We start from the raw sequence: 14,687 nt of genomic DNA, 5'->3' as shown, positions 1-14,687 counted from the left end.
CAGAACTAAGCCAGATGAAGCTTCTGTGCAGGGAGCCAATAAGAACTGGGATTGTTAAGCATTTCAGTGCTTCACACTGGAAGAGTGGGAAGAAAGGTTCCTCTCTGGCTTTGAACAGCTTCCAAGCTGGGAAAAAAAGTCAGAGATGTTTTTTAGAGCTAGGTTGTGTCATGATGAGGCTGTAAGTATGGAAGAAAACAGCAGGGCTCAAAGCAAGGGAGGCGGGAGCATTCCAGAACCCCCCCATGGAGCCTCTGAAAGTTAGTCCTGTCTCAAACCGGATTTCCGTTGCTGTACCTACGTTCACCTTAATTGCTTTTGCTTCTGGTTTGCACTGAGGCTGATGAGAAGCAAATCTGCCCTTGAGCAGCTATATCTTCCAGGGGACTCCGTCAGAAAAACCAAAAACTAACATAAAACATTTCTCCCTTCTTCTCTTTCTCGAGCAAGAGTTTTCTCTTTGCTTCTGCTTCTTCCTTAGAAGAAAAAGAAATCTGTCCACATCCTTACCTAGCTCCATCAAGTACTGGCATTCCTCACTCCAGAAGAGATTCAGGCTTGACACCATGACCTCTTGCCCTCCAGCCCCACATCCTAGCACTGTGCCACTACAGTCTGTCCATGTGCCTCTCTATCTGCCTTCCGATGGTCAGAGTTAAGTCTTGGCCTGAGAAAACTGGTTGGAGACTGTAAGTCAGTGGGAAGGACAAGGGAGCTTGAGGACAGGACACGGTGAGCATGCAGGCTCAGGTATTGTTTGAGGGTATTTATCCCTCACAACGCAACATGTAGAGCTTGGGAAGGCAGTGCTAAAAAAGAAAACTTCCTCAGGTAAGAGAAGTGGTTGAGCTATAGCAACACGGAGCTTCACAGGGGAGTGATTTACTCTCCTTCCCAGGATGTTAGAGAGCTTAGAAAAAACTCAGTATGTTGTGGTGAGATGAACAAGATCCTTGGATTCAGGAGTGTTAATAGGAATGGGAAGATGGTCTTCTGCTTTTCCTTTAAGAATGAGAAAGAGGGAGAGGAGGAAGACTGTGAGAGAGAAAGCCCTGAAACTCGATAGGGAGCTCTTCTGGAAACAAAAAAGGGTGAAAGCAGAGTGGATGTGGATGCGTGGGCTGCAGAGCAGGGCCCCGGTGTCAGGGAGCACTACAAAGGAAACCCAAGCCTGGGAACTCTGTCCAGGGATTCCAGTGACTCAGATTTCTTTGTTATTTTATGACACAAGATGTAAAGAAGTGTAAGCTGGGAAAATACTGTGCTGTGAACTTTACCCGGTTTTCCTCTTTGAATGTTTCAGTTTCATGGACCTGGTCAATTTGTTCAATTTTTGACACTGTTTAGTGTTCAGTAAGTTTTTTAGCATTATCTCAAGCATGCCAAATGAGCCATAAAGCAAATAACAATGGTTAGTGTTCTTAAAATCATTGGTCTTGCTATGTGTTTTGCAACTCAAATAATTAAGGAATGACCCACCGGTGTCCCTCACTCACAAGCTTGAGAGATGTAAAGCACTTATCTCACAGCTTTTTCCTACAAAAGAACATACTTAGCTGGGTAACCTCTAGGGACACAGGAAATTTCCATCCTTTATTGTCCCCTTTACAAGCGGATTTCTCCATAGGACAAAGCAAATGGACCTTAATTATCTGATGGAATGAGAGGGAGCACAGATTCTGCCCTCTTGTTGTGTATTTGCAGTTCCACTCACTTCAATAAATGCCCTCAGCTTAAGAGTGTGTACGTGGCTGATGCAGAATTTAGCCCAGAGATTTTAATTAAAGTACAAAGGCTTTAAACTAGCCTGCAATATTTGCAGTTGGTGCTTTCTTAAACATGAGGTAACCGGCTACTTACAGGAATGCCATCTGCCCCGGGGAATCCAGTGACTCCTCTTTGCCCCTAGAGTGAAACAGGACAATTAAAACTATGTTCTGCCCAGTATTTTGCTCATTAGCTAAATCATCTGATATGCAAAAGTTACCATTTCTCCTTTAGGTCCACTTATTCCTGGATATCCTCTTTCACCTTTATGACCTTTGGGACCTTGTACGCCTGGGATCCCCATCAATCCTGGTGGTCCAGTGAACCCCTGCGATCCAAGGAGTCCTGGCTGGCCCTGAACAAAATAATAAAAAAGCATTTATTTAGGAACAGTTGTGATGCATGAAGCTGGATTAGTTATCACTGCTGCAATGAAGTCAATCTCTTGAAGAGAAAATAAACACAGAATCTCCTTCCGTTCCAGTAGGCCAGACTCTTTGATGAACGTCATCTGGAAACACCATGCAGAGGAACTCCAGCAACAGTAACCACATCGTGCGTGACAAAATCAATACATGGAAATTAACGCTCGAATCAATATTCACTACTTGAATATTCATGGCTACTCTATGAAAAAAGTGTTCCTTTGGAATAATGCTTCTCAAGAGTGATTCTTACTGACCTACAACATAACCAATTACACTCCAAGTAAGTAAAATATGCTTAACTGTGAAACCTGCTTAGTAGCCATATTTCTTACAAATGGAACTTGATATTTAATGGCAGGAATTTCTGCCTTTTTTGGGATGATATTTCTATGTAGCAGTGAAGCCTGAAAATGATTAGATGTGCATGCATCCACACAGGTTGACGAGTCGCTCGCAGGGCTCCCCTGTCATTCTCCTTTCCAGCACTGGTTTGGCTCTGCAGGCCACTTCAAACATAGTTTAAAAATAATACCCTGTGGACTGCCAACATCACAAGGCTCAACAGGGGAAAAATCATTTTGAAATGACACAATGGTGGTTTAAGTAGTGGGTTGTGACAGTATGTCTGAGCTCTGTGAACCAAAGCATTTGGAAGCTGTTCCAGACGTAGTGTCACCGAAGGCACGTATGTTTTGCATGCTCTACTACTAAATCGCCGCAAGCTTTTCTGGAGAAATATACTTCAGTGGTGCAAATCACCATTTACCAAGACATTCTAATTAAGTCGATTATAATGAAAGTATTTTTAAAATGCAATTACATTTTCAAAGACCAGTATGTATCAATATCTCACAAAACAAGATTTACAGCAAAACATGAACAAACAGATATATATTTACAAAAATGAGCTGATAAAAAAGAACACCTTGTTTTAGTATAAAATACAGTCTCACCCATGCCTAGAAAGAAAGATCTAGAAGATGAATGAAGTCCCTGCCCAAGAAGGACAGTAGTGCAACTTCATTTAATGTCATCGATGTGGAAGGATGAAGAAGGGCAGTGTGGGGACTTGAAGAAATGAACCTGAGGTTAACCTAATTTCTTTGTATTCAGGAAACTGTAGTAAAGATTCTGAACAATCCCTTATTGATATTAGGCAAAATTTATTTTAGTCTCATATTGAAGGATAGGCCTACCTGTGACACATTTTCAAAACCTCATTGTTAACAATCTACAATTAACATTTATCTATGCTACAGTTGCCTTGATATTGCAAACCCCAAAACAAACACTATGACTGAAACACAGCTTGCTTCTAGTTTTAAAAACAAATCAATTTTCCACACTGCTTTTGTGTAAAATGGCTGTCACAACAGTTGGAGTAGGTTTTTATATTTTAAATCTTACGGTATTATATCAAATGAGTCCATACTGAGAAGGTGACATAGCCAAACAAAGTACAAAACTCAGTGCATTTTTTTTTTCTTGGAAAAAGACTATGAATGAGCCAGTATGAAGAATGAATTACACAGAGTTCCTCGGGACAAGCCACAAGGATGGATCTCTTACGGTATGGATCTTCTGCTATACTGTTATGATTAATTTGACAAAACTGATGGTTTAGGAGCATTGCCAAAGGACACCGTGGATTTGAGCATTTGAGCTGTCAGTGTGAAAGAGAATTTCTCCTCTGCTTACAACCAAGTGCAACTTTATATAGCATCCCTACTTCTAAACCAAGAGTGCTTATGCAGATTATTAGGTGCTAGGAGGCCAACGTCTTTTCAAGTTAACAAACTGAGAAGTAACAAAGGTTATATGAATACATATAAAATATAATACGATTCATGTTGACAGGAGGCATATGTATCTAAACAAGCAGTGGCTCATTCCCTTATGCCAGCCACAGCTGGCATATTACAGCTGGCTATTACAGATGCATCTTTCTCTACATCAGTAGTTTTCAGTTTTTTAAAAAAAGCAGTGAATCTCCCGAAGTTATCCTATGTAGGTGCACATCCTTGTCTAAACAGATTTAAAGCAGACATACTTTTCTTAGTTACCTGACTCAAATGGAAAGATGAAACCGCTAGAATAATGATTTAAATCGGAACCAATACTCATCAGTGTGAGCTCCAAGATCAGGAAAAAGAAGTCTTCTCTGATGTCACTTTTTCTTGACTTTTCTTAGCTACTATGGCTCAAAATTTAATTATAAAGGAATGAAGAGAGAGTACATAGGAACATACACCAGGAAAGTGCCTTTTTAGGGAATTAACAGATATTTCATTAATTTTAAAAAAATGCACAGTCTGTGTTCTTTATTGTTTTTTGTACAGCAGTATCCATTCTTATGCAAATATCAATATCAAAAATTTCCATCTTACTATAAAGCCTTCAAACCTAAATACTTAGGCTAGTGTGTTGTTCCCCATACACCCAAAACTGGAAAGGAACCTTTAAAGAGGATGAAAACATATCTGTCTCATACACTTACAGAGAACACAGAAAAATTACCCAAATTCAACTGTAGAGATTTGAGTTAGCTCCTGTTTCAATTTAATTTTGAGGAGTTGTGAAAATGAATGCTTCAGTTACTTTCACAAAGAAAGGAAAATATGGATTACGTAAACGAAAATGCTGCTTCATTTTTGAAGTATCTGAAAGCCAAAAGAAGTAAAATAAATTCCAAAAGTTACTCAGCCACATGAGATATGCAAACCACCTCTTTAGTGCCCATCTACATCCCTTTTGTGGTCAGTAGGCTGCAGGCAGAACACATTTAAATTATTTAATTGTAACTTCTGATAAGATGCTGGTTAAGTTCAGAATTGTCAAATCCATGCCTGGTTTTCTGCAGGGACCATGCAGAGCTGCAATACTTCAACAGTGGCATTGCATGGAATATGGTTACTTCTCTAATTCCTACACCAAACACCACTCTCCCACTTCTGGTCCCATTTTCCTATCTGGTGTGGAGGAAGAAGTAAACAAGGAATGGAAAACGAGGAAGAGAGCTGGGCAATGCCAGCGCCTCTTCCCCATGCTTTCCTGGAAATTATCTGATCACTTGTTTGTTGAGGAGTAGGGATTATTTAATATTATTTGCAATAACGACAAGAGAATTGATCCTTCTAGGACCAGTTTAACATGAGGGTAGAGTCAGAACTGGGGAAGTACTTAATATCATGACAATGTTTGTGTAATTCTTTGGCCAATTACTACCTTTGCTTGTTAACTGATTTAACTTTGTTAACCTTCGTTAACTCAGATTTGTCAGCTTTACTCTGCTTTCTTTATGTTAGATCTTTTGTTGAACAAGTACGTCCTTTTTTCATTAGCAAATGACCTAAGAATGTTCTTTCTTTTGCAAAGGTCATTGAGGAGATTTAAGCAAAGACAATCAATTTGAAAGGTTTAGTCAAATAAAGCATGACTCAATTATTAGAGTCCTGAATTCCCCTGTGTGAAATATGCCACACATGGTACTGCTCTGCTTGTGCTCCTGGAAGGTCAGAAATCCTAGAAAATTCTCCAAAACTGTGAAATTGTGTCCAGATTAAATTTCCAGGTCAAAAAAAAAAAAAAGAAAAAAGGCAAGCCTAGGCAATCATGCTTCATGCTACTCTATTTGTCATATTTTAGACAGCTCACAAAGTATTTTTTCTGGTGTTCCCTTTCCTTAAATGATAAAGAAACACCGAAACATGCTCTGGCCCACAGTGCTCACCAGTAGAAGGCTTCCAATTTTGCTGGGGTGAACTGGAACTCTTCCCGAATCCAGAGCATGGCACGATTACCCCATGTCACTCACCACTGGGGTTAGAAGCCAGTGCTAGGAGGCTTACCTAAGCGTGCATGGCATGCAGCAGCCAGCACCTCAGAGGGAACACGCTAAGAGAAAAGGAAAAAGTGGACTAATGGAATATCTTGACTAACAAGAAGTTTTTCCTTTGTTCTTATACAAAACTTCCATGACTGTTCAGATGAACTGCAAAGCTCCCAGTGTCAGAACACGCTCCTAAACAGGCATTCCTTGCTTTGCTCTTCAGCTGACTGGAAGAGGTCTCGCACAAATCATGTAGCCAGCCCAGCCATGTGCAAAAGCTATTTACAGAGAGGAGCAAAGGTCAGAAATTTAGGAAGCCTGGAGGAAATCTTCCCAGAAAACATTTGCAATGCTGTATATACATTGTCGCTTGTCCAATGACGTGCATGAAAGAAAATGCTGTTGGGGTTGTCATTGAATTTAATAACTGCATTTTGCAATTAAGTCCCAGTGGACTTAAGAAGATCCTGAAGAGACTTTTAAATCTGTACTAAATGTTCACGTTATGTAGCTTGAACTTTAATTTCCAGTTCTTTTAGGATCATTCAAATGAAAGAGATGTCATGTTGCAATACTTTCTTCCTTCTAATTTACTGCTAAATTTACAGTGTGGAAACAAAACTGGAGCAGGAGGGTGAGCTAATTTTGAGAGCGGCCAATTGTTTGAGGTGTTGTACAAATAAAGATACAATAATTGACCGTACTATCTCCAAAGGTTTTAAAATACAACAACATCGTCACAAATTGCTGAGAAATCCACCTACCAGCGTGGAGATATGAAGAAAGGAGAAAAGTGTTGATTTGCAATAACGAGGAGACAGAATCAGAATTACTGTAGAGCTTCACTGTCATTGAGCCCATTTCTCCACATTTCATTACAGACTTCCATTTTGCAACTGCTTCTGGTATATGGAATGTGATGATTCAGTATTCCCCACATGAAATTGTCCTTGTAGGCCATCATTTATTTAACAGAGGACAAGAAGAAAGGAGGTTAATTCCATGACATTTTAAAAAGGTCACTGGTGAAAGGACAAGTTCACTTCCTGTGGGAAGGTTGATCTGAATGTGACAGACAAGCAGGAGCTGGGAGGTTTTGCAAGAGAGCTCAGCCTGGAATGGTCCCTGTAAGAACAGATGGGAAAAGGACGTGACAGCAAGGACCTTGGTTCCATCCCACTACAGGGAGACCAGCAAGCGGAACAGAGAGCAACTCACCAGGGAATAAAATCAGTTTTAAGGCAAATGAGCAACTTCTGACCTGATTAAAAGTGCTAACCCAGGAAAATGTATCCCCGCAGGCACTCAGGAAAGAAACAGAAAAGTTTTTAAACGTAATGCTGGCAAAATGTGGAGAATGGGGTGTAAATGTAGGGAATTTGCGATTCTCTGAGGCATCTTCCATGGAGGTAGGCACAGTAAAGCAGTCATTGAGCCCAGCCAAAATATGTATGACTTTAGTGCTCCCCCAACCCCCAAAATGTAAACTATGAGGAAAAACCTCAAGAACCCTGTTGCAACACACTGAATGAGACTGGATGGGCATATCACCTGGCATTTCTCCTGGAGCATAAATCCAGGAGCTTATGGATTGAACATATTAGAGGGGAATATGTAAGGGAAGAGTTTGGGGTTTCAACTCCATGCAGCGCACACTGTGACAGAAATACTTCAGCTATGGGGTTGCACAGCCTTGGGTGGAGAGGCAGAGAAGAGCAGACCACATGGAGCATCCTGCTGCCATAGCTCAACCAGTTCATGTCCAGTCAGCGACTGCTTCTGGCGGCCCCAGGCTGCCTGGTACGGGCAGATCTCCAGAGAGGTCATTGCACAATGCCCTCAGACTATTTACAGAACCAATTCTAAGACAAGTTTAGGACCCTATGGGTCTTGACTGGTTATTTTTCCATAACCTCTCCATGGTAGGGATACAGGTGTATCTTCCTTTTCTGCCAGCTCTACTAAGATGAAATTTTTGTTTACCCACACTTCTCAGTAGTTACTGGAACAAACCAAGTATAAAACACTTCATTTTCAAAGCTTTGCTGGGTATAACTTTAGTTATCAATGACCACAATATCTGCCATGATGCAGAAGACACTGGTATATTTCTACACCATATATCATTACGCTGTACATTGATAATGTAGTTTGAATGGTCCCATCCACCTCAGCAACTCAGAGTTTTGTTTTAACAAGTTTTAAACAGTTTTGCATTTCCTCCTGGGAAAAGTAGGTCAAACCAATCTACGGAATGGTAGAAAATATAAATACATAGGGCAAAACATAGCTGATGCTAGCCACTGGGAAGAAAGATTATCGGGGAGAAAAAATCCTGAAGTTTGTGCAGGTTTGGTTGTTAAACATATTCTCATGTCACTTTATTTCTGTGTCTTCAGGACTGTAATAATGACTATTTTCTAAAAGACAGATGATCATTCTCAATTTGCAGCAAGCATTCAGGAGCTCCTCACTAGGTGGCACCAGCCATTGCTGCTGCATGCAGCTCTGACCACCGCAGGTGCACCTTTCCAGAGCATGTTATAACCTTCAGGAAATCTGACAAACAGCTCAGGTAGGGCCAAAACGTCTTTGTGCGAGGTCTAAAGCAACAAAAGCAGGAGGTTTCCTGCAAAATATCTGGCAGTGAGATATCTGGGAAAGTGCAAATGATATGTGATGGAATTCATCACGCAACCAAGCAGCATGGCTTCCTGAAGTGCCTGTGTTTCATCGTTCACCCTTTATTTAGTGTAGAAGGACTTGGTCTTCTAAGAGGAATGAGAAAAACTCATTATTTTATTTCTCCAGTGGACTGCTAAATTTATATTTAATGTCACAGACCTGCATCTTCTTGAATTTATGTTCTGATTCTGTATTTTACTGTAAGGCTGGCATTAGTTTCTGCCACCACATGGCTACCAGTGTTAAGAAGGGAGGGACTTCTGAGATCTAACTTGAATATTGATAAGCAAATGAAGCAAATCTTTCTCATGTGCCTTAAGCTGTGTGGTATTCAATTCTTAAACAGAGAGTAGCACGGAAAGAGTCAGCAGGCTTTAAAATAAAAGTACATAGCTAATCGTTATTTCTATTTTTAATTTATCTTTTGCTACTTCAGAGGAGGCTATTTAGCTGAGTTTCACATTCCAGCTCATTTTCTCAGAAAAAACTTTCCTTCTCATTTGTTAAAAAGCTTTTTTTATTTATACTAAAAAATAAACAAAAAAAATACAGAATTCACTTTAAGTTAAAAATAACTAAAAAATGAGGCTAGTTCAGCTTAGTGGCATGGTAACAATTTGCTGCTCTTTCAACTACATTGTCTGGACATGCGACATTTTCTCTCAGGACAGAAGTGACCAAATGACATTAACATTAATTCCAGAGGAGTGATTCAGCTTGGAGAAGTTGGGGTTTTTAAATTATTATTTTTTTTTTCTATTAAGGAAGGAATAAACATTAAATCTTCATTAAAAAAGAACTATGAAAAGGTTCTCTTTAGCAGAAGCCACAGCCCTTTTCTGTAGTCAGTAAATGAAATAATTTTGTACTGTTTTCTGTTCCCAGGGTTTGATCTAATTCGTGATCTTCCAGAAAGTTGCTATGTCACCCAAGAAGATAAAACATGCGTAAAACAAAATATATGCTGGAATGTAGGTCAAGCACTTGAAAGAACCAGTTAAAAGTTTCTTCATGTCACAAAATACATGGGAGTATATGTCAGAAATGCTTTCTGTGCTTTGCAGAGCTGCTGTAGAAAGAATGATACTGGGACCATGGCAATGGTTTCTCAAAAGATAAGCATCAGAAAGGGCAAGTCTAGACAAAACCTCATAAGGATTTCCATGCTAAGCCTTCAAAAGGTTATTGCGTAGAGGAAAGGAGAAGAGGAAGGAGGAGAAGATGTGGGAAGGAAGCGGAGGGCAGAGGGGAAGGGTGGTTTTGTTTGCAGACTCAGTAAGCGGGGTAGCTTTGAAAGACCAAAGCAGCATCTCTGCTGAAGTATGGCTGCACAGACAAATTGGGAAATTTGGGATCAGAATTCAGACATATAGTAGCAAATAGATCTATCTACTGAGCATGCTCTACTGATTTATGTGATAGGACTTGTAATGACTTGAAAGGCACCAAATCTTCTTAAGGGTTGTATTTATTGAACAGATGTAGGCATTTATCTACATGCAGTGTAGTCACCCAAAGCTCCCATCAGGTGAAGGTGACATGGCATGATATATACTGATGCAGATATTCAAAGTAGGTCAAACAAATGTACCTTGAATATGCCCATTTTTCTTAACTGTGTGTAAAATGAGCTTAGGTCCCTAGCTCTAATGTTGACCTTCACATTGCTGCTTTCTAAACTGTGCAAGAAGACAATGCCCCAAAAGATCAAGTCCCAGAGTTGTAGATTTAGCAGTTAGGATTAAGACTCAAATAAACTTGAGCATGAAAATTATGCTGCATGAAAAAGGAGCTGGATACAAATGCAATAAATTTACTAAACTTGGCCGGCAGCTATATGCCAGAACCATTGCTACTGGTGGTTCGAAACAGTAGGACTTCCTTGGAAGTTCGAAATGTTTCAGCATAGAAAAGCGGTCAGATGATAGTGTTGTGTGCTCAAAAGCATATCCATTTATTCCAAGTATATCATCTGACACCTACCTTGCTTCCTTTTTGGCTACTCAGATACATGTTTCTTTCAGGCTGCTAGGAGCCACACAAATACCAGTGCTTCTACATAGCTTCTTAGTTCAGTTTCTATCATCTTTATTCAGAGCATAACAAAATTTCTGTCTACATTGGGCTCTGCTAAAATTCTGGTATGGGGATCTGGCAGGATGTAAGGGGATCATGGAGAAATCTCAGAAACCTGCAGAGTTAACAGAGCTGGGGCTGGCCTTGCCACTATGCAACCTAGACAGATGCTTTTGGGTTAGCGTGAGAGTGGAAGTGTGATTAATGGAGCTACTCACTTTGTGGTGGTTAAACTGAGAGTACCAGCCTAAGACAACCATAAAACCAGAAAAAAACCTACTTCTGTTGACATGTAAATATTGTCCCTCTGACTCACAACTAAATACTGTCTTTAAAAAAGAGTTAACTAAAGTAACTTAGAGATGTTAGTTTGAATCAACTTGAAGTTGAGATCATGAGCTAATGATGTTTTACAGAACACTCAAATGACATTGATTTATCCTTTCAAAACATTTATTACCATTTAATTAACTGGAGAAGGTTAGTTTGATACCCAACCAAAAATTCACCAGAAAGGAAAATCCTCTTGCCAAATTTGCTCTTACAACCAGAAAAATATCAGGATGATGGGTGTGGAGCAGGAGGAAGCAGGGAACTCCCAGTTACTCCATGACAGTTGCTGTACCATTCTCATGTAACAGGGCAGACTTTGATCATAGTACCTATTAAATGTTTGACCGAGCATTTTGATGGACGGTGAATGCCTCACGTGTTTCTAGCATGAGTGTGTTCTCAAAACAAGAAAATTCTTTCATTCAACATGGGTTTTGACAGGATTAAAAAAGCCAGACAATTTCCAGGTCACCATATAATGCAGTGCAATCTTCCCAATCTGCTAGTATCTACACCGAGATTTTTTTTTTTTAATTCTTTCCATTAATTTTATTACCATCATACTAACAAAATCGACTGCTTTTAATGACTTTTTAAAAATCACAGTTCACACAACATGCTAAAAACTTGCATAACACAGTGTAAGCTGTAAGGCTGCTGCTTGGCTAGCTGGGCTCCTCAAGGCCAGACAACAACCAGCACCTGCTCGCGTTAGAACATTCAGTCATAGACCCGAAAGCCGATCCGCCAGCCCAATTGCTTTCAAATGGCTTTCAGTGGTGTGTGGGAGTGTTCTCAAGATCCTACAATTCAGGAAGTTCAACACAGATGTTTTCTGTCAGTAGGCGTTGGAAGCACCAATAGTAACATCTGTTCACTTTTCATATTTGTGAGAACATTTTTTTTCTGTCCAAAAGCCATTCACTGTTGAAATTTCCAAATTGTGCAACTAGCCAAAATGTTAAGCTCATTAGGCTCCACGAGTTTAAGAGTATGTGAAAATTAAAACCCCTGCAGGAGTTCAGTCTATCATATGCCAATTTTTCCATTCCGTGCTCCTCTTCTGTTTAAACAAAAGCATAACTATTTTTGTGGTGGGAACAGCTATCAAAACTGACTTGATCATGCAAATATAAGTTACTACTGGCTGTTTTAACCGTAGAAAGAATTGAATTCTCTTGCAGAGGCTGTGAGTTTTTAAATGAATTATGTGCTGAGATACCCTCTCCACACGGGAGCCCAGAATACACACTCTAGCAGTATGTACAAGGGACTTGGTTCAGACTTTAGACACCCTCACACACTGGTCATGGGAATTTACAGTTTGGGACGATCTCCGAGTTCCCGGCAAGGCCAGATGATTGGCTCTGAACCTCCAGGAAGGATGGGGGGCTTTAAGGCAGATGTGTGCAGCAGTTTGAAGAATCACTGTTGATGCAGAATGAGACATCCTTTTTTTTCCTAACACTTCTGGACAGATGGGTCTCAAGAGCAGTGGGGTGCTGGGAGATCATCTGAATGGAGTTTGCACAGTTGTTTTCTCTACACGATTTGCTAATCTTGACGTTAGTATCAATGCGGATGCTCTAGAAATTTCAGCAACTGGGACTCTGCCGAAGCCTGCTGTCAGCTTACATGGAAGCTTATGCCTTCCAGTGGATGTGGCCTTTTACAATCACAAATATTCTAATGCAATCACTTTGACAGTCTTTCAACTGAGCCTGGCTTCAAGTCGGGTTTGTCTCCAAAACCAGTAAACAGTCTAATCAATCTATGAGAAGTCTTGCCATCTTCAGGTAGTAAATAGAAATACTGAAAACTGTCAGTAGTTGTCATCTATAGAGTACAATTAAGTTTCCTGTCTTTTGTACACACAGATTCACAGAAGATTTTTTAAGTTGACAGTACTAGATCAAGCTGAATGATCCAGGGAAGCTAAATGATCTGGGGAAAGCATTACAGCAACCAATTACTTGGAGAAGTCTCTGTGATCCCACACAAGTATTATTTTTAATTTTTTTTTTTTTTTTGTCTTCTTGAAATCAGGAAGAAGGAGAGTAGAAATATTTTCCTTTGAATCCTGAAGGAAATAGTTCTAGATCATCTACCTGAAAAAAATACTCTCTCTGTTGAATGTAACTCATGATAACAGTCCTGAAGAGGGTCAAGAGTGGAGTACAAACTTGAACAGAAAGGTATCGTTCTCCACATCCATCACAAAAGATCTAGTTTTTCTGTTATACTCGGTTTGAGGTAGTAGTAACAGGGGCCAAGAGTGCCCACACATCTGCAGATTCCAAAATCTCATCACTCACAGGAAAGGATGCTCTGGAGAATATCAGCAGCATACAGTTCCACAGCTGTTCAATCCTATTTATTGTTTCAAATGTTGATTTCAAAAGCTACTGGAAATTTTTTAACCCTTTATTGTAGGCAGTGTGGGCTATGCAGCTGCTTCAGCAGAGGACTGCGATGAGTATCAGAGCAAACCACTCTGATCTTTTACTCCTTTTCATTCTGCAGATACTGGGGGAGCGAAGGTACTATTAAACTGTAATGGCACGTTGCTTTTACTTGAAGGACATGGCATTAGTTTGACAGGCTCTGGAGAAAATTAAGGTTGTTCTCTAACTGATAGTAAATGCAGGTAATGTGGAGGAAAAGAGAAGACTTCAAGATAAGGCGAAACAGCAGAAGGAGCCTTCGTATTCTATGGGAATACCAGAGAGATTGCTAAAGAATTTGTTGTGACTACTCATCTGGGTCATATCACTGGGTACTGGTTTCAGGCTTTAGCTTGAGGACAGCATCTTCAGTATTTCAGATTATGATTCTGGAGTGCCTCCAACCTCTGTTAAATTAGTGTCTTCTTGGCTAAAGCAGGTTTTGCTTGCAGTATTAGTTATGCCAAAGAAATCAGTGCTGTGCAGTGATGTGCTGCCTTCATGAAACTGTGATAATGTGCTTGCAGAGGTGCTTCCATCATCTTAATGGGAGAGGCTGCATTTATCGACAGGGAAATTTGAATTGCTGGTGATGAAAGCTCAGAACGGTCAACTTCACAGGTTAACCATGACCCCGAATCTCTGCTAGGATGCCTCTCTTGCTTTACTTAGTCTGCTACAAGGCAAGGATGAAAGGAAGGAAGAGATAGATTTGAAGCTACTCCTCCCTTCCAAAAACCTAACTAACGCTGGAACATCTGCAGCCTAGATTTCATATGTCCTGGATCCTTCAGCTACCTGAAACAACCTCAACTGCCACAGGGAGTGTCAGTCTTCTGTATTTTTGACAGAGACAGTAACAAATGCACTTCATATTTCATGTGACTCCTCTGAGTTTTTGACCTCTCGCTTTCCTTTCTCCATGAAAAAATGTTTAAACTTTCACTTTCTTACCTCTTCTGCATCTGGGAGAACTTACGGCTTTTACCTAGCTTCTGAAAAGAGCCAATGCTAGCTCTCCTATGCAAGCTAACACCTATATTTTTAATTGCTTTTCTGTCAAGAGACAAAGAACACATGTTATATGAAAGCAAACTCTGAGCAATATCATTATTGACAGCTACA

The 14,687-nt window shown here is 40.1% G+C and overlaps 1 protein-coding gene across 2 annotated transcripts in view; it reads right to left on the bottom strand.

Moving 5' to 3' along the window:
• The window catches only part of COL4A2 (collagen type IV alpha 2 chain), a 148,833-nt gene that overhangs the window by 53,441 nt on the left and 80,705 nt on the right, over nucleotides 1-14,687 (bottom strand). For both annotated transcript variants that reach the window (XM_042806020.1, XM_032997068.2), the window contains 2 exons: nucleotides 1,988-2,122; nucleotides 1,861-1,905 (listed from right to left, as the gene is read on the bottom strand). In XM_042806020.1, coding sequence (XP_042661954.1) covers nucleotides 1,861-1,905; nucleotides 1,988-2,122 — 180 coding nt within the window. The remainder of the gene's footprint in view (nucleotides 1-1,860; nucleotides 1,906-1,987; nucleotides 2,123-14,687) is intronic.

Source organism: Tyto alba, unplaced genomic scaffold (genome assembly GCF_018691265.1).
Source record: "Tyto alba isolate M040663 unplaced genomic scaffold, T.alba_DEE_v4.0 Super-Scaffold_45, whole genome shotgun sequence".
NCBI lineage: Eukaryota > Metazoa > Chordata > Aves > Strigiformes > Tytonidae > Tyto > Tyto alba.
Note: the sequence above shows the minus strand (reverse complement) of the source record. Positions and strands in the feature narration are given on the sequence as shown.